The 19,436-nt window shown below is 38.6% G+C and overlaps 1 protein-coding gene across 1 annotated transcript; it reads right to left on the minus strand.

Moving 5' to 3' along the window:
• Window positions 1–6,995: 6,995 nt before the first annotated feature.
• On the minus strand, window positions 6,996–17,135 carry GPX7 (glutathione peroxidase 7). Its single transcript, XM_066325473.1, has 3 exons — window positions 16,908–17,135; window positions 10,495–10,756; window positions 6,996–8,605 (listed from the first exon to the last, which is right to left on the minus strand). Exons 1-3 carry the CDS (start codon window positions 17,112–17,114, stop codon window positions 8,442–8,444), a joined length of 633 nt encoding a protein of 210 aa, XP_066181570.1. The 5' UTR covers window positions 17,115–17,135; the 3' UTR covers window positions 6,996–8,441.
• Between the last annotated feature and the right edge of the window lie 2,301 nt (window positions 17,136–19,436).

Consider the following 19,436-nt stretch of genomic DNA (forward strand, 5'->3'; position numbering starts at 1 on the left):
AAGGTTTTCCACACTATCTCTTGGGTGTAGAAATTTTGAAAGCCTAACTATTCTCCATAAAGAGCCCTTACATCTGGAAATTGCCCACATTTTTTTGGCAGAATGTGAATGAGATTATTTTATGAGGAGCTGGTCTCAATGAGTTTATGGGTCTCTTTCAAATCGAGATATTCTATGGTTCTGTGCTATCAGCAATATAGAAATACCTGCCTTTGAGTGTAAAGAACTTTGTGGGCTTTCTTTTGAAACAATGCAGTGTCATCTCACTGCTCGTATTTAAGTCTTGCACTGATTATTAGAATAACTTTAAAAGGAGGCACCTTCTACATTGGAATGCAAAAGGAAGAGAAATAACAAGTGTGCTGCCTCACTGCTGCACACAAAAGCAAACCTGGCCTGACAGTCAGGAGAGTGCTGAGCGTTCTTTGCTTCTCTGGAAATAACAGATGCTTCACTGTCAGTTCATTTTAGAAAATAATCCATTCCGCTCATAAATCAAGGACTGAAATGTATTTAGAATAGTGGTAACAAAATCAGTCCCCTGCCATGAGGTCACTCTTCGGTGAGTCACCATCCAGTCCCAGAGACGTCATCCTGCTCTTCCCAACAGGTAATTATTGCAAACAGGAAAGGGGACCAGTGGAATTGTAATTATCAGAGTTGGTGTGTATATTGAGGGGTTTTTTTAATTTATTTTGAGAGCTACCAAAGTGTTTGAACTAAGATCACTAACCAAGTAGCATTGATAATGATGTGCTAGTAATATAACTGACTCTTTTTTCAAGTGTTTTTACTTCATTATTCTCCAGTTACTGTGGCTCAAGATGAGTTTGATTCCTGAGAACAGCTGACACCCTGCATTTCTGACATTCAAGCCAACTGAGAGCCACAAGAATGGGAGTTTATAACTAGTTGTAAGAGATTTAATACACAAAAAAGCCAGATATTTATAGATGCTAAGCACTTGGTCCTTTCAACACATCTCTGTAGCTATTGAAGGTGTACAACATTATTTGTTTGTTAATTTAGGACTTACATTCATATTATACTGTATATTTCAAGACCAGTCTCCATGTAGGATGTAATTTCCTTCACTTGATAATTAATTAACAAATATTTGCCTAGTGTTATCAACTCTAAAAAATGAGAGGAAAATAAGACAACAGACTGATTAATTCATATGCTTTATATTAGAAAGGAGACATTTCCAATGCAAGAAGCCAAGTCTAACACTGAGAGTGCCCAGTCTGAACACTACATGATGCAGAAATCTGCAGCAGGTTTTTCATATGCAGTGCTTTAACGTGTACAAAATCCTCTTGGAAGGAAGAAATTAATTAGATGTGTCCTTGGCAAAGAACTGTTTCCAACAAAAGGTTCAGAGTATTGCTTTCTTGGAAGGACCAGGCACATTTCAGACTAGTACACAGTATTTTGGACAAGGATTCTTCAGGAGGATTTTCAATAAATATTGAAGTGCTTAGAAATGTTGTTTTGCAGGATATAAAATAGACAAGTACTCGCTGTCAGATTGGGATGCACAGGAGACTCAGGTAATTTTTATTCATTGATCTTGTCATTGGTAGCAGTTTCTGAGCTTCTGTACCTGGTACAGAACATAAGGAAGAGCACATCTTGGGAAAGGCTCATGAGAGATTTTCTTCTGAGAGATACACAGAGATTCAGTTGCGCTTGATCCTGGGCAGTGGAGTGGTTTTTCTAGCAGAAGCACAGGAGGCTGAGGCTCATCTTGAGTTTTACAGCACAAAAGCATGGCCAGAACTTCCTTTGAGACCCAAGTCAGAATGACTCCACCAAGTAAGCAGAGTTTATCGTTCTAAAATCTAATTTGTTAAACTACCAGCCTTGGCACTACACTAGAATGATCCTCTTCCATCCAGGGCTCCCCTTTCAACACATTGCCAACATAAGCATCCTAAATATCTCCTTTATCCTTTGTTGTCCTGCTGTTAATACAAAGTGATAAAATAATCTCTGATTGTGAACTAAACCAGAGAGAGAAAATAAAATTGCTACAAATCATTATACCTTTTACTGGACCCCTTTTCCTCCTTTTGTTTATTGTGTTCTGACCTACTACCAAATGCTTTAAGAATTATTTTCAATAGGTACTTTGTAGAGTGGGCTATCAACCTTTAATTGTGTCAGAAGGAGACCTCAAGGAAAGAATCAAAAGAAATCGAAGAGTTGAAAGGCTAGAAAAACAATGAACTTTAAATTGACAGGTAAAATTTGCAGAGAACTATGTCACACCAGATTAAATATTCACAGGGCAGAAAAAATTCCCAGTACATGACAGAGGATTATACATCACTTGCCATAGCTGCAGTAATTCAGGTTTTTATTACAGCTTGATAACAAAAATATGCCTCTGCTCTAAAATCTTCCTCTGTCATTGAAATAATTTACCCTGAACTTTCCATCTGTACATGCAGTGACATCTTTTCACTGCATACCACTTCCCACCTAAAACTTGGGAAAAGTTTATCCTTTATAGCTGGCTGTCTATTGGTGTTCTCTTACCTTCTTAAATCTTAAAAAGAAATCTGGTTTACGCCCTTTCTTCTATTAAAATTATTAAAATTACGCTGATTACATGTTAACTGCATGAATTATTCACATGATATTATTTTTGAGTCAGTTCTTTGAAATACTTTGGTTTTCTGAAGCTGTTTCAATGAATTCTTTGTTCCCAGTTTCTTAATAGCTTGACAAACACATTTACTGAGCATGAAGTTAACACCTAGAAATGGTGTCTTGCAATTCCCAGTATTCAATAAAACCAAGTAATTCATATAATCAGAGAGAGACTTGATATTGCAATTTTACTCAATGATATATTCCTGTTGACTTCAGTATAGCTAAAGGCAAAATAGATTGGTAGTCGCTGAAGCTAGCAAGACTTTTTCAAAAGAATTGTCAATTTTTTTAACCAAACTGTTCCCTAAGCTGAAACTTGTAGAAAACTGTTTTGACAAAATTCACAAAATAAATTTTCTAAGTTTCAAAATCATCAAAGCTTTTTATACTGGCATTTAGATTCTATTCCTTGGTTTGAAATTATTTTCATTTTCGGTATTTTATTTATAAAGTTTGAAAAACATGAATATCAGCTTTGAAATGTTTCTCATCATTTGTATCCAGCTAAATGTTTCATCTTAACCAAACTGACAGTTTAGGGGTTATTCTTCTTGAAAACTTAAAATACTGTGCCTGGATTTGGAAGACGAGATTTCAAATCCAAAATGCTTATATGCCAGAAAAACATTTCCCTACCTATCTCTAGTTGTTAGTAGTCTCTCCAGAGGACAGGAAAATACCAGTAATAAACAATATTTTGAATATAGAAGTAATGACAAACCAGAATAAGTGACTTTAACTAAGGGTTGGAGAAGCTGATTTACAATTAAAAGAGTGAATTTAGCAAACTCTACTTACAAGGAACAGTTTGGCTATTGTGCCCTTTTCCAAAGGATGGATAAACAATCTGTGGGTTATGGATATTTGCCTTGACAGCTGTTCTTTATTTATCATTGTCAAATTTCCTTGCTTGATAAAGAAAAATAGAATGGTTTATCCCATAATTCAGATGAAAGCACTAATTATGAGGAAACAGCAATGCCTTTGGGGCAAGGGGGACAAAAAACCCCCAGAGGTCTGTTTTATATAATACAATAACAGCTTTCTTACTGCATCTTTCACCAAAGAAAGCTAAAACTACAGCTCCCTGAAGCTGGAATATCTGTAATTTCTGTCTGATGGGGAAGTGTTCTACAGAACTGCAATTACAAATCAGGCATTACCAAGTTTGTTCCCCACAAAATTGTGCTTCAGTTTTTTTCTATTGTTCTTAAATGCTGTTATTTGTTTTTACTGTCACAGTTCCATCAGTTAGTGTTCGGGGAAGAATCTGTCCCTGACTAAGTGGATGCTGTTAGTTCTGCTTGAGTGGGGGAAAAGAATCTCCATCAGCAGAATCAACTTGAAAACTTTCATGTCTGTGCTTACCTTCGAGAATACAGGTCTGCTCACTCAAAACACAATGATCCTCCAATCGTTCTTCTTCCCAGGAGTATGATTAGAAGATCTTGTTGAGCAGGTACTCACAGTACCCAAAAAGGTACTGTGAAGGGCTTTGAGATCAAACAGCCCACCTTATCTCGTGGGCAGGTGGACTGATGGGTCAGGTTTCCCAGGCTAAGGATGGAAAGTTACTTGGGGCTGCCTTCAGCTGCTGTGCAGAGACAGTTGGAAAAGGACAGCCAATGCCACTAGAAAAGCCTCCGCTGTTGTCTTTGCCAGGGTGCTCAGAGTTGGCATAAAAGATGTTTCGTTGGTTTTTATCCTTTATGGTGGGCATCACTGTGTTTGTGAGCTGCCTAGGTAGGTGAATTAGCTGTGTAGCACCACAGCACAGACCAGCTTTGAAATGCTGTTTGGTACAACACAGTGATTTCCTTCTGCTCTGTCTATGTCTCTGCTATGGAGCTTTAATATGATTAACAATTAGTCCTCAAATTTGGTGATTTCAGTATCTCATCTGTCAAAGGGTTTGTAAACTCCTTTGTGTTTTGTCAATGATGCTTTTACGGCAGGATGTGTTAATTGCCACAGAGAATACCTGATTTCTCTGCTTACTTGACTCTTCTGTGAATGAGTCAGAAATGAGTTTGTTAAATTCCATCTATGACTATGAGTAGATGAGTATAAATTTATCTGTGCATAGAATATATTTGGTTGATTCAATAATCAAAGGTACATAAAATTTGTTTGCTTAACCAAAGAGATATCCAGTCTTCTTAAAATCATGACTAACATCAGCAGTTTCTTGAATGAGATGCCATTGTGTTTGAAAGGATAAATTAAGTACCATCCAGCGCAGAGAAATTGTGTCTGGTTTGCCCCTGAAGTTTCTGACTAAAATCACAGTAGAAACTCAAGTGAAACATTCTCAGCATTTATCTAAAACAGGAGACGTGACTATCAGGATAACTAGGATATTTGGCTTTGTTCTCCTTATAATGCCAAAAAAAGGAGCCTTAAACCCCTGTCTAGTTCTTCATTCAAATGCTCTATTTCAATGTAGCATATTCCATTTCAAAGCAGAACTTTGGTTTCATGTAGGTCTGATTATTACAATCTTTATGAGACAAAGTTTCAAAAGATCAAAAGTGCCCTGTCTAATTTTAAACTTATATTTAGGCTTTAAAATTATTTCTTTTCCCTGTGGCATGCCAGAGGGGGTACGTGGCTGCATACAATCCTGTCTGGGTGCTTAGTTTAATGTTTAAATCAACAGGCCAAGAGTTCACACCTCTAAAGGTGCAAACTGTAGGAGATCGAGTCTTAGATGATCAAGGTAATTGCCCTCTATGCATCAATGTGCTCATCTGTTAATACACACTACTATTTTCTCTGCAAAGCAGATAAGTGGCAAGGAAAAATGGTCTCATGCTATAAATTCAGAGCTGGTTTACAGTTTTCAGAACTTGCTGTAGGGAAGATCTCTGTCAGATTAAAACAGTGCTGGGATTCACAAGGCAAAAAAAGTAATTTCTGATCTCTGCATGCTCTCTCTATAGTCTCAACAGTCCAATTCAACTCAGTGTAATTTGATTTGCAATTTTTCTGAGCAGGAAGTCATGAAGTACTTACAGTGTGACCAGATATGTATTAATCTACAACTGAGAATATTTACTTTTACTCCAGAACTTTGATTAAAAGGCCAAAGCATTTGCTCTACAAACTGACTTGGTGCAACAAAGGATGGAATCTATGCCATGCCTAATTTAATAATGAAAATGTAGCTGTTAAGTTCAGACAAAGTAGTTATGTGCTTAAAATCGTGTGGCTGTTCAAACATGTTGTTTTTCAAGGCCTGACTATGTAATACTTACCTTAGTTCTCTTCAAATGGCCAAACTTGTAAGAACACCAATTCTGAAAGCATCACTCTGGAGTTATTCTTAGCACTGCTCAGACTTCAGACTGCAGAAATTCTTCACTTACACTAAAATAATAATACTAGCAATTGCAGCCTCATTGAGGCTTGACAGAAGCCCTTTGAAAATCTTGTCAGGAAGAACTCTTTTTATCTCAACAAAAACATAATGCTCAGGTTCCCTGCTCTTAACTCCAGGATGCTTTAGGAAGAATCTAGTCTTGTCCAATTGCAGTATTGTTGACAAGTGAAAGCTTTTTTGTGCCTTGTAATGCTTTTAAAAGCAGCACAAGCAATATTTGGCCATGTAGGACAAAACCTTCCCAACTGATCCTTGCCATTATATCTCTTCAGACTTGTAGAACTTGTATGACAGAGAAGAGAAGATTGTTTCTATGTAAATCCAGAGGTCTGTTTGAAGTTAGACAGACAGAATTGAAATAGAAAAGGCTTAAAATATTTCCCATAGCCTGGTTTGGTCTCATCCAGGCTTTAAGTATAAAATAGAAACAAACATTCTAAGGTGAAAATTTTAAGCCCTGCAGCACTTGCTAACAGCATGCTGGGGCATTGCATTAGCTTCAAAGGACAGAGAAACAGTCTGTGGAGTAGTAAAGACCTGCTTTTCTGGGAGTTGGATTCTCTGTCCCTGCACAGTATCAGCTGGGCCTGATTTTCCTTCCTTTGTGATATCCTTAGCAACCACTGTCTTAGTGATCCATGTAAGAATAGACCAAATGACTGAATCAAGCATAAAGTTCACTTCTCTCACCATCAGAGGAGGAAAATACAGATATTCACTGCCACAAGCACCAATTTCCTGCACTCTTAGGTTACAGTTCAAGTGAGAAGTAGCTGATAGAGCTTGGAATGTACTCATTAGTATCAATGTTCAGACTTGAACATTTCCATGCTGCTTTTGTCCCAAAGATTATTTGGCTGCAAACTGTCTTTTCCTTCTCGTTTCTTACTTTTTACTTGATTTCTCTTTTTACTTATGCTCTTCTATTACCCCTTCCTTTTATTCTCTCTTCTTCCTGCAAGTCCTAACATACCTGGAGCTCTTAATTCCATGGAGAACTCCACAAAACAAGTCCAGTCAGTATTCTTCTTTCCCCTCTTGTTCTGTGAGCCAGGCCATGCCATAATATTTGCCTTCAATTTCAACAAGAGCCTGTTTGGAAGCTGAAGAGCTCTAATGGCAGTGAGGAGTTGGGAAAAGTCTTTACCATGGTCAGGTCAATTAAGGTTTATTTATACACATGAACCCTGACAACTATATGGACAAACATTGTGCTACTTGAAAGCATCAGAAAGCACAAAAAAGGCTTTCACTCATCAATAATACTGCAGTTGGGCAATGCTAGATTCTTCTTAAGGCATCCTGAGGTTAACAGGATGGGAACACTGGGGTTTTGTTGAGGTAAAAAGAGTTCTTCTGACAAGATTTTCAAAGAGTCTCTGTGAAGGGACAATGAGGCTGCCAATGTTAGTGTTATTATTTTAGCATGAGCTAGGGACTTCTGGAATCTGAGGTGATGCCTGACTGCTACAGCTGAAAAAGGTTCCACTAAGCATTTGTAACACTAATGTGATATTAAACTATATAACATTATGCAAGAATTAAATATTTGAAAAATTATTTCCATGGAAAAAATAATTTGATTGTCTGATGTTTGTCTGTACATGCAGCAAAACTGGATAGTGTTATAAAGTGAAAAATGAATTTAACATCAGTTTAATGAGGAGAGAGTAATTCTAAGGCAAAATGCTAGTAGAAGAAAGAAATAGCTATTTCATGTAGACTCTGGTCCTGCAGATGTTCAAATGACTATTTAAATATCATCTGATAATCTTGGTGAAAATATGCAGAAATTCTTCTCATGGCTTCTGGAAAAATTTTACCTTTGTCTTCATATTTCTTTCATTTAAGCTTTATAGATGTGTTTTCCCCATGCCCTTCTAAACTTTCTAGACAGATGAAATTTGCTGTTTGAGGCCGTGGTAATTGGAACATGCAAATTCTGCCTGGTCTGAAGATATCTGTTTCAGCCCTCTTCCTAGCACATGCCTTAAGCCAATAATGCACTTTTTGCTTTTTATTTTATTCAGTTTCAAATCAAAATATGACAACAGATTTATAGGTATCAGGGAAATCCCAGCTAGGACATTCTCATTATTCTGATCTTTCTTCCTATATGAACTGACTTACTTTACTGTTATCAACAACTAATAATTGAATTGGGCAAGAAACAATTGCTGAAGATTTCTTCTTTTCTAGAAAACTCAAACTGAATTTGGTCAGAGAAAAAGATTATATTATTTGACTATGTTAACTTGCTTGTTTGTACATTGTTGGATGGTGAATGCAGGTTCAACTGGTCATAATTTCCTTTCCTCATATCCTCTCTTTTGGAATGTGAAACACAAAGTCCAGCCCTAATTCTCAATTAAGATGCAATTGTTGGGATTTTTGAAAGTCATAATTCATCTTTCTTCTTTAGGATGATTTTCCTTACAAGTTCTGTAACATGGGGTCTTATTTCTTCAACAGAGACAGTAGAGTCCCACACCTTTACTGCTTTCCCATTGGGGTCCACCAGGTATTTCCAGAAGTTCCAGGTTGGTTCTTCTCCTGTAGATTCTACAGGGACAAAAAACAAAAAAACAAAAAAACAAAAAACAAAAAACAAAAACAAAACCAAAACAAAAAAAAACAAACAACAAAAAAAAGTTTTTAGAAATATAATAGAAACATTAGAAAACTGCATTAGCCAATTCCTGACATTTATTCATGTCAATTTGATGATTAACCTCGCAGAGGAAGAAGGAATGTAAAATTAAGAGGAAGTTCAGACTGAATAAGATTAATTTTCTGACAGATAGCTTTAACTAGACAGTAGTCCCTTGGAGACTGATGGAAACAGGGAAGCTCGAGCCCAGAGAAAGCACAATAATCAGTGCTGAAGTGTGTGAGGGCATGTGTGTGGGGGCTGTGCTATAGAGATGTACCTGATCAGCTGAACACTGATAGGAAAATGGAATTTGGCATGACAATATAGCTGTACCAGGACTGATTATTTGCTTATCCAGAATTTCCTCTCCAAAAGCTCCAAGTACCATGTGCTTCAGAAGATTGTTTCAAGAAATGCTACATGAAGAAACAACAAAGTAATTGTTCCACGTTTCCACCTAATTTTTATCTACCACAGTTTTCCTCTTCCTGATCACATACCCCTTTACATGAGTCACACTCTTACCCTTTACTCTTCTGCTATGTGACTAACAAATTTTCCAGGATTTTCAAATAGACCAGGAACCTCATGCCCCTAAAAGTGCCAGTACAGATGCTACAGACAAATGAGCATCTTTTTTTCCACGGATTATACATTGGGCAAACCTCATAAGGAATCAGAAGTTGTTTAAAGGTATCATCAAGACTCAGCCAGACCTACACTTTAAACCATGTTGTCATTGTGCTGGATAAAGATGCAGCCTGCCCCTGTGGGTAGGTGAGCAGGGAAACACAAGTTTTGCAAGTTTCCTGGGACATGTCTGCAGGAACAACTCTCCTGGGCAAAACAGAGATGGAAGGATGTGAGGAGGATTACAGGGAACTTTGGCTTGCAGAGTGATTCATTCCAGACACCTGGAAGGAGATGAGCTTGAGGTAGTCAAAAATAATATCCACACTCCTTTGAATTCAGTGGGATTTGGGAGAACACTCTGGTGCTGGAGAGAAAAAGCAGGGATATGGTCCTTGCAGAATGCAGCTCAGGTGATACTGTGTCACACTGGGCTTTCCTACATTTCATTGCTGAAAGACATTTCCTTCACATTGGGTTAAGACTGACATTTTAATACAGCATTTAAATGGTATTTAGAGCAGTTTTTCAGTGCAAGGAAAGTAGTGCCTTGATAAAGAATATCCTGCCTTGCTGGCTGGTAAGAACCAGCAAAACCTTTTCAGGTGCCAGTGTTGGCTATAAAGCAGATTGGAACTGGAGGAACTGCACAGTATTGCTGTTCCAGTGCTTGGGAGGAATGAGGAAGGGAGTATTCAAGGACATCATCTAGTGCCTGGTTTCACTTTTTGATTGTTGAAGTAAATTATGAGGTGCTTTGCTTCTACTGACCCCACAGCTCTTGAGACGAATCTTATAAATCCATCATGCAGCACTTATGTCACATGAGGAGCACTTAGGAGGCTGCAAAGTGGAAGAAGGAAGGTCAGAGTGTTGCATGCATAGAGTATCTCAAGGCCTGTATCCACATATTGATTTATTGGATCAGCTTTTACAGGGACGTCTGCTATTGATGTGTCTTCATCTCTGGAGATCTTTTTGGAAGATAAGGCAAGGGGGGCAGAGAGAAATCCTGCCTTGTGCAGGAGGGACTACATGACTTCTGACCTCTTCGAGCCTGACAACTCTGTGAGCACAATCAGAGATCTCTTTTTTCTCTTGGATGGGATTTTGTGTCAGAGGACTTGGATGCAGGAGGAACAACCCTCCAGCATTGCAGCTTACTCACCAATTAAGTACTTGAAGGCAGGAATTGCACCGGCTCCACTGACTGTGATTTTGCTGAACATGGGGAAGGAGGCACCGTAAGTCTTTCGTGCAAAGCTCTCAATTTCTTTGTTGGTGTCTGGCTCTTGCTGCCCAAACTGATTGCAGGGGAATGCCAGCACATTGAAATGGTACGGGCCCAGGTCTCTCTGCAGCTGCTGTAAGGCCTTGTAGTGGCTGTCTGTGTACCCACACTCACTTGCAACATTGACAACTAGAGACACCTGAAGAACAAGAGAGCCCATTTAAAAATGTGTTGCACAGGTTTTCCAACAGGTAGGCTGACATGCAGACAATTTTTAAAAAACAAGTATGTCTAGGGAACTGTGACTGAGCACATATTTGAAACCACATTGAGTTATGTTCACGAAAGGAAGACTTAATATTTCTTTTATATATTCCTGTTTGGCAAGCATTAAGATAATCAACCACTGCTAAGCAATCTTAATCTTCAATTTACTGAGAATCTGTGGTTTTCCATTCTGCCTTTTGGACAGCTTCCAAGCATAATTAAGAATTGACCATCCAGCTAAGATACACCAAGTTGCATGAAAGAAACTTGCAAATCAATGTAATTTTTGTTGTTTATTTATCTGTTGTGAAGCATCTGCTCTGCAGCATGTTTCCTTGCTCAAAATTTAATGCCCCTGCAGAAGTGGCTGATCCATTTATCATTGCTAGTGTAGATGTCTTGACCTGGAAGTTAACAGAAGCAATTACAGGATTTGGGGTTGGTCTGTGCAGTGCGGGCTGTAAAAGCTCCAGTCGCTTCTAGAATAAATCTACTCGGTTGTGACAAAATGACAACAATTGTTGCACAAAGGTTTACTGCCTCAGTTAGAGATTCCAAGAAGTGAAGGCTGCCACTATTCCTGCAGTGGATCATGTTCAGTGCTCTGTATGTTGTGTCAGTCAGGTATGAACAGCAGGCACGTGTCTGCCAGCACAGACCCAGCTGTCACCCACAGGTGAGCACTACAGGAACAACAGAATTTATTGGGGATATTAAGTGACCTAACCCTGAACTAACATATATTACGGTTTCTCAAAGCCTTAAAGAATTTTTCATTGGTTTTCGAGGTATTTTATCCTTAAACAACTTCTAGAATTTTAGACTTACAGTTTTGTTATTCTCACAAATCTTCTGTGAGTTGCCGCTCATTCTATATAAATTGAGTCCATTCTAATACTTTCATACAAAAGTATTTAAGGAAACAGCATGTGAAAAATTAATTATATTTAGCAAAAAATAAGTGGCTACATGTGCATAGTGTTTTTAAAGCCAGAAAACTAACCGGCATATAAAGGTACAGATCTCAGTAATATATGGGATCATAAAATGAAATATGTAGAAGGGGTAGGAATGAGTAAAGAAAAAGCTAAGGGGATGCTGGTACTTGTAATTTCTTACATTAAACATTAGCACTTACTTTGTGCATTTTCTACTTCGTGTAATTATATGGCTATCATAGAACCATGGAATATCCTGAGCTGGAAGGACCCACAAGGATCATCAAAGTCCAGCTACTGAATTTAAAGTGGATTTGGAGTGATACTGTTTTCCCTGGAAGACAGGAAATCTTTCAAAACTCAGGTTGGTGTAATCTTCTTTGTGGTGCAGTGTATCAACAGGATGCAATCTAAACAACCTCTGTACACTTGTATATGAACTATGACCTGCAGCAACCTCACCTCCAAATCATCACTTTCATTCAGACAACACTTACAAGCTCCATCTGAAATTTTAAATTCAGTCTCCTAAAACATCCAAAGTTATGACATATAGATCGATTTTTTTTTTCAGAGAGGTGATAATAATTTTATGATGCATTCCTGTTGCAGACTCTCAGCATTTGAAACAGAGTTTGTATGTTGGACATAAATAAAACCTATTGGCAGTTCTGTTCTTTTCACATTATCTGATTTATAAAGCATAGTGATAACTGTAGTTTAGTATGAACTGAAGATAAATTGTATCCCTAAGAGCTGTAATCACATGTAGTTCTTCCATATGAAATTTTAGAAGCTTTTAAAAATATAATTTAAGCCTTGGAATTTTCATGATGCAGAAGTATTGATACACCTTACTGAATTCACCTCTATTGGTTCCTTCTCTCAAATAGAAGGGTAAAGTAAGAATTTGTCATTGGAGGACTGGGGGAAATAAGGTTGTGTAGGCATTGTGTTCATATTAAAACAGATATGAAAGATGAATTGCCAGTGAAAACAACCAAACTTTTACAACTTTTACTTGATTTTAAGTAAGAAGAAGGCTTGAAAAAATCACTCAAAAAGAAACAACTATTTTAATTTACAGTCATTTAAAACCAGTAATTACTTGGCATGGTGGTGAAAGGCTTGAGAGCTCACAGTGACAACAGTGCAAACTTCCAAACATATTCCCCCAAAACAAATGGAAGCTACACTCAGCATTTCTTTGGATGGCAGACACGTTATGCTTCTCTTTATTCCTTAGAAAAATGCATTCTATGTAAATGAATTCTCTGTTACCGAACTCCATAATTTGATAGTGCAAATCTCTTAAAAGTATAACTAACATATATAATGAAAACTTGTGTGATCTATTAGTATTTCTCAATGAATGTTTAAAATGATTCTTTAAAAATCTTTCACGAGTTATATTTCAGATATCTGGTATTAGAAGTGATTTCATGTGCTGATTCTTTTGGTCAGTTGTGGGGTTTTTTTTCAATAAATAACAGTCACTCATTTTGCTCTCATGTAGAGGCTATACTTTGACTTCTTACAACTATTAATGATTTAAATTAAGTTCAATATGCCTGACTTTAGGCTCTGACAGTGCAAGTCAAGCACACCACCTAGTGTGCAGTGCAAACAGTTCAATGGACCTCACAAAAATGATTTCATTTCAGCTGAATTCTTTATCAGCTGCTGTCTGATCTCTTAAAACTACCATTCCCTTTGCTTAGAAAATGCATGCATTCTGGTAGTGAACTCAATTATTTAATACTGCAAAAACTCTTCCTGCTTTACCTAATGTTCACACCAGAGTGCCCCCTTTAGGGAAAAATCCTGGGAGAGATTTAGGAATCTGTCTCAGCTTCAAGTAATCCTTCATGGATCTATCAGCTGAGACAGCAGATACTTGGGTTTTTAGACACAGAAATTCTTAATTGGCATTAATTCTTAATGTGACTGATGGAAGAACCAGCCACAAGTGTCAGATGGCACCAACTCACTGAGCTGTCCCCTTCATGGAACACGCAGCAATATTTGTGCAGCAATTCAGTGGCTGTGCATTTATCCACACTCAGCAATGCCACATTCTCGGACTGCAGCGAGCCCGGGTCCAAAGTGCCTAGCAGTACTTTCAATAATAATATTTAGGTAAAAATAATACTTCAATTGTTATAGTGTGCCTAAGGTTTTTCCACTATTATAGCACCTATGGTTCAAGATTTCCAAAGGCACTGCACTGACACTGCTTAATTCCACCCCAGCACACTGTACTTAGCTGGGTGGTGGATTGGTACCATTGCATCAAGACAGGCACAAACACAGCAGGAACAGTTGATGTTTGGGAGGTCTGACTCCCAAATAGGTGCTTTTTTTGGTAAGAATGCTGCCTCTTACAGCATAGCAGATACAGATCATATAATAAAAGAAAAGACTATTGAATTAGATTAGATCTAAAACTAATCTTGTTTGGATACTCTTGATTCTTGTCCAACCACAATCACTGTCCTTAATTTTTAATATAGATGAGTGATGGCTCAACATTTTATGGTAGTGTGGAAAAACCACAGAAGGATGGCCTCCACAACACAGTGAACCAGACCGTTTTTTGATCTATTTCAGTTGTGGAACTCTTTTCTCTGTGGTAATAGTGCTCCCTTTCTTTACTGTATAACAGAGAGTAATTGTGGTTCATACCAAGATACACTCAAATAGAAAGTGAATTAATATCAAGCAGTCTTTTTTTTTTCCCTTGCTATGAAAAAATTGCTTCAATGATCTGAATAGACACAAGTTTATATTAATAATGACTTATTGAAGAATGATCCTGTCAGTCATGAACTGCACTGATTGTTTGTACTTTGCACGCCTCTTGTGGTTTTAGAATTAGCAGACTTTATTAATTTTTTTTAGAGTCTGGAAGCCTTTGCATTTTTTCAGTTCCTAGTAAGTTTCTTGACTAGCAATTAAGTAGTTATTTAAATAAATTAGCTAAGTGACTGAATTGAAGAAAATGTCTTCTCTACATCTGCCAGAAAGCTTAAGGCTGGTAAAAGCTGTTTTAGCAATTAACAGACTATTGTTCCAGGAGCTAAAGAGTGACTCACTTTCCGTAAAACACCACCAGCACACACATAGTACTTTAATAATATTTGCTTTCTTTTAATAGCTTTAAAATATTATGATAAACCTACTCCTTAACATTACTTATCTAACTGCAGATTTAAGCAAGTTTATTTTAAGAAATAAATGGGAGTTTTAATTAACCTTTTTGTATCTTGATACCGAGTTCTGACAACATAATGACAGAAAGGGATGTGTTTTATTGCAGTAATTTTCTTTAAAATTGTGCACATACATTAGCAAAGAGCAGGTAGCCTGAACGTTAATAGGATCTCTAAATGCAAATCTATCTTTTGTTCCACACAGAAGCTGAATGTCACTTTTTTGGAATAAACCATTCCATGTGGCCTAGCAGAGATCAAACCATTCATCAGTGCTATTATCTTTCCCAGATACAGCTCTAGAGCTCCCCTTCATGAAACCAGCCATACCTCGAGGATGGCCTGGAACCACAGCACTGGGGTACAGCACACACCCTGAACCTGCCTGCTCAGGAGATTCCAGATCAGGCTCTGCAGCACATTCCAGAGGGGATGAACACCCCCAGCCTCTGCTGAGTGGCTGTAAGGAATTCTTCCAAGTTCCCCCTTACCTCCTTTCCATGTGGATTCTGGCCCTGAGATAGAGAAGCTACCCGTGGTATTTGCTTATTCAGATTAGCAGATGACGTGCAGACAAAACATGCCCCAGTATAACAGGATTTATTGACAGAGCCTTTGGAAGGAGCTCATTAAAGAACCACAAATATTGCTCAATATTCAACAGCTTCCATGTTGTTCTCCAGCATAGATATTTGAGTGGGCATGGGATCAGTTCTGCTGTATCTCAGTTGTGAATGGAGGCAGATGAGGACTTTGACCAGATAGGATTTAGACCTCTCATTTGGTCCGAATCATCTCTTTCTGCTGAGCTCAAGAAAATGTGCATCTCCCTATACAGCTTCTCTGCCTTCCTGCCAATGTTCTAGTGACCTGGTGCTGTGGACCAGTGAGTTGAGATATCTGAGGAGGGGAAAAAGGAAGGTGTAAATACAAAGCTGGAGAAAAGGGGTGAAAATGAGAAGCGGTGCTGCCATTTTGGGCAGCAGCAAATCTATTGGACTGCCTGACTGCACCACAAATGTGTCACTTGAGTGCTAAAAGTGGCACTTGTGGGATTTATGTTGATTTTAGCTTCTATAATTTGTGAAAGAGACTATAAGAACTTATAGTATTAAGCATAATGAGCGTGCTAAGTTATTTTTTCACTCTTCCAAAGGTACTGACCATCTTTTCTAGATGACCACACCACTAATTAAAAAAATGAAATAAAATCAGATTATAGTCAGGGACGTTGTATTAAAATGGTATGGAAAATTCTGCCTAGAAATACTTAATGTAATATGTAAATACAATTTAGAAGACATCATAAAAGCATATGTACTTAGTGCCCTTCTTCATATTGCTTTCACACTAAACAGCCAGAGAGGAATTTGCATGATGTTACAATTTCACTATACTCTGATACTTTGTAATGTCTCATGGTTTTACTAACTACAGTGAACTGTTAACTCCATTAGCCACGGATCAAATCTCTTTTTTTTTTTTTTTTTTTTTTTTTTTTAATGTAGATTATTAAAAAGTAATGGCATTTAGGTAAAAATAGCACACAAGAAGTCATGCGGTTAAAAGGGCGAAATAAACTACAAAAGTAAGTTACACAAAGACAAAAAACTTCCTGAGCTCCCGCTGGAAGAGGCAGAATCCAGAGCAAGAGCGGCAGGAGGGCAGCATTCCCTGCCTGCCACGTCTACAGGCGGCTGCAGCAGGAGAAGACGCGGACACACACGGGGGTTAGACTGCACACGCTTTATTGAAGAGGAGCCGCTGTTAGCCAGACGTGTTCGCTCAAGGGCAGAGCCACAGAGCGAGCAGCCCAGAGGCACAGGAGTGTGCACCGAGGCTCCGGCACTGTCCCCCGCGCTCGCCCCGCGGACATGCACGGGCTGCCTGTTAGTGAGCCCGGGCGGCAGCCGCCCCTCCCCGCCGCACTTACCGAGCCCCTGTACTTCTCCAGAGACACAAGCTTGCCCCTGATGTTTACAACTTTAAAAGTGTAAAAATCAGGCTCCTTCTGCCGCGTAGCGGAAAGGGCTAAGAGCAGGAGCGCCGCAATCGCGAGGAGCATGGCTAGAGGGATGAGGAGGACTTTGGGGAAGGAGGAGGCAGGCTGGTGCTCCACACTGCCCTCCGGGTCCAGCATGCTGCACGGCCGCCGCGCTCTGCCCGGCCCCGGCGCGGCCGCGCTGCCGCAAACGCCTGGTGTTCAGATTTCCCTGCTGCAAACCGGCCTTTTGCGGCAGCCGGCGGCTCCCTGCGGCAGGCACACGCTCCGAACCCAGCCCTGCGTGGGGCACGGAACGGCTACGGGTTTAAAACACTCCTTGGCTCCGTCTGTGGGATGCCAGTCACGGAATGGCAGAGTGTGCTGGGTGGGAAGGCACCACAAGGATCATTGAGTCCCACTCTTAAGTGAATAGCCCATGCAGGCATCAAAGCGATGACCTTGGTGTTATTAAAGATCCTGCTATAACTACGTCGTTGTGATTTTCGATGGATTTGCAAAGCCCCCCCTTTTTTATTTTTATTTTTTTTATGTACTAACTATAGCATGTAGTAACTATGGTGTAATGTCAAAGGACAGCAGTGGCTTGGTTGCTACTGGTTACTGAGGCGAGTGCTCCGAACAAGAGTCACAGCACACAGTCAGCAAAACCAGAATCACCAACACGCCACATAAAACAGCCACACCAGCCAGGCCTGCAGGAAATTCAGCTCTGCATGCACCTGGCTGGTGAGAAGAGAGTGGCCAGACCACTGGTGTCACTGTGTCAGGGGAGAAACCACACTACCGGAGGGTTTTCAAGCAAGAAAGAGCCATAAAGCACAAGGAACTGAGTTCAGTATCAAAACGTTCAGACATTCAGAGCCAAAACACTGCCTCAGTGCACTGATGTCATTCTTGGGTTGTCTGCAAAAAAAAAAAAAAAGCCATTTGTACAGTTTGCTACTATGCCTGCTGGAAGAAAAGGATTTGTATTTAAAAAGTAACAACAATAGAAAGCTTTTGATGGTCATTGATTTCTTCTTGGACCAAGAAACTGGTCAACCACGGATGGCTATGATTCTGATAGTTCTTGGCAAAGAAAAAGAAATTGCAGTGATTTACAGAAAACAATTAAGTGGCTCCAAGGCATACTGGAAATTTATCTTTTGAAGACCAAATTACGTTTTGTAATCTCACTCTGTGTTTGTTTGGTTTTTTTTTTAAGAAACTGAATTTTGGTAGATCTTTGACCTTTTGATTAAATTTGCTTAGGTAATTCAAGCATGACTGGCATTACTGTAAGGGAAGAAGCCATATATAGCTTATTGAAAAACTTACAATTTTTAAGCACTTCACATTTTTCACTTTTTTTTTTTTTTTTTTTGTGTGTATTTCAGCTTAAGTAGACTCCCAACATCAAGAAATAATGTGATATGCTACAAAATGGATATATAAATGGATAGATGGAGAATCTATATAAATGGATAGATGGAGAATCTTCTGACATGCTCTCTACAGGAAAGATATATTGTGATGAGAATGTGAAGTTCTTTGCAGATAAGTGCTATTTTCCTCGATACTTTCCTGGCTGTAGTGTTGATGTATCAATACTATTGGTAGTGTTGACCAAGATGATAGTCAAGTATGATTTCCTCATTTTATAAGTAAATTATCTAAGAAGCTTTATAGTTTCTTCAGACATCTGGAGAAAGAGAACAGGGGTTTATGATGGTATATCCATTTAAAAAGATTTTAAAAACTTGGCAAATTCTTAAAATAATCTTAAAAAATAATTCCATTGATGATCAGCATAAACATTTTTTGTCAGAAAATTAAAAACAAATCTACAACACATATTTACATTTTTGAGGAATAATTTATTAGTTGCTTGGGTATAGAACCAAAAATGAGGCATCATACTGCAACATAAGAAGCAGGTTTTGCTCTAGAAAGGGACTTTATAAAATCTACTTTCTACACCTTTATGATTATTATCTCTGTTTCTAGATAAAATTTAGTGGCTTTCAGAGTCCTATTTTCTCCTGCAAATTGAGCCCAGAATCTGAAAGTTTTTGATCACTGGCACTGAATTGGGAATCCTTTCAGGAATGGCCTACAGGCAGTAGAACTCTGCTTCCTCTTTTAGTGCCATGTTTTTATATTGTTCTCTCCAATAAAACATTCTTTAACATCAGCAAAGAAGGAGACTTTGTTCCTGAACACAGAGAAAGAGACTATGTCAAAGACTGTTGCCTTTATACTAGTGCAAGTTTTCAGAGCCAAAATGCACGACCAGTTCATATAAAAGTCTATCCAACTATTTGAAGGAAATATGCCAGTCAGGTTTGCAAACTGGCGTGTGTTTGCTCACTAGCATGTCTCAATGTTGATCTAGGAGGACTGTATCCAGCAGCAAGTATAATCTAGTTACTTCTGCAATTTACTCTTTGGCCTACTAAACCTAATAAAAATCTTTGT

Source organism: Sylvia atricapilla, chromosome 9 (genome assembly GCF_009819655.1).
Source record: "Sylvia atricapilla isolate bSylAtr1 chromosome 9, bSylAtr1.pri, whole genome shotgun sequence".
Lineage (NCBI taxonomy): Eukaryota > Metazoa > Chordata > Aves > Passeriformes > Sylviidae > Sylvia > Sylvia atricapilla.

Excerpts from the sequence above, each read along its gene's own strand:
- GPX7 (XM_066325473.1), bottom strand. The coding sequence starts at position 17,114 with ATGCTGGACCCGGAGGGCAGTGTGGAGCACCAGCCTGCCTCCTCCTTC. Across the intron at positions 10,757-16,907 it reads TGGAGAAGTACAGGGGCTCG|GTGTCTCTAGTTGTCAATGT; the intron begins GTAAGTGCGGCG and ends CTTGTTCTTCAG. Across the intron at positions 8,606-10,494 it reads TGCCTTCAAGTACTTAATTG|AATCTACAGGAGAAGAACCA; the intron begins GTGAGTAAGCTG and ends TTGTCCCTGTAG.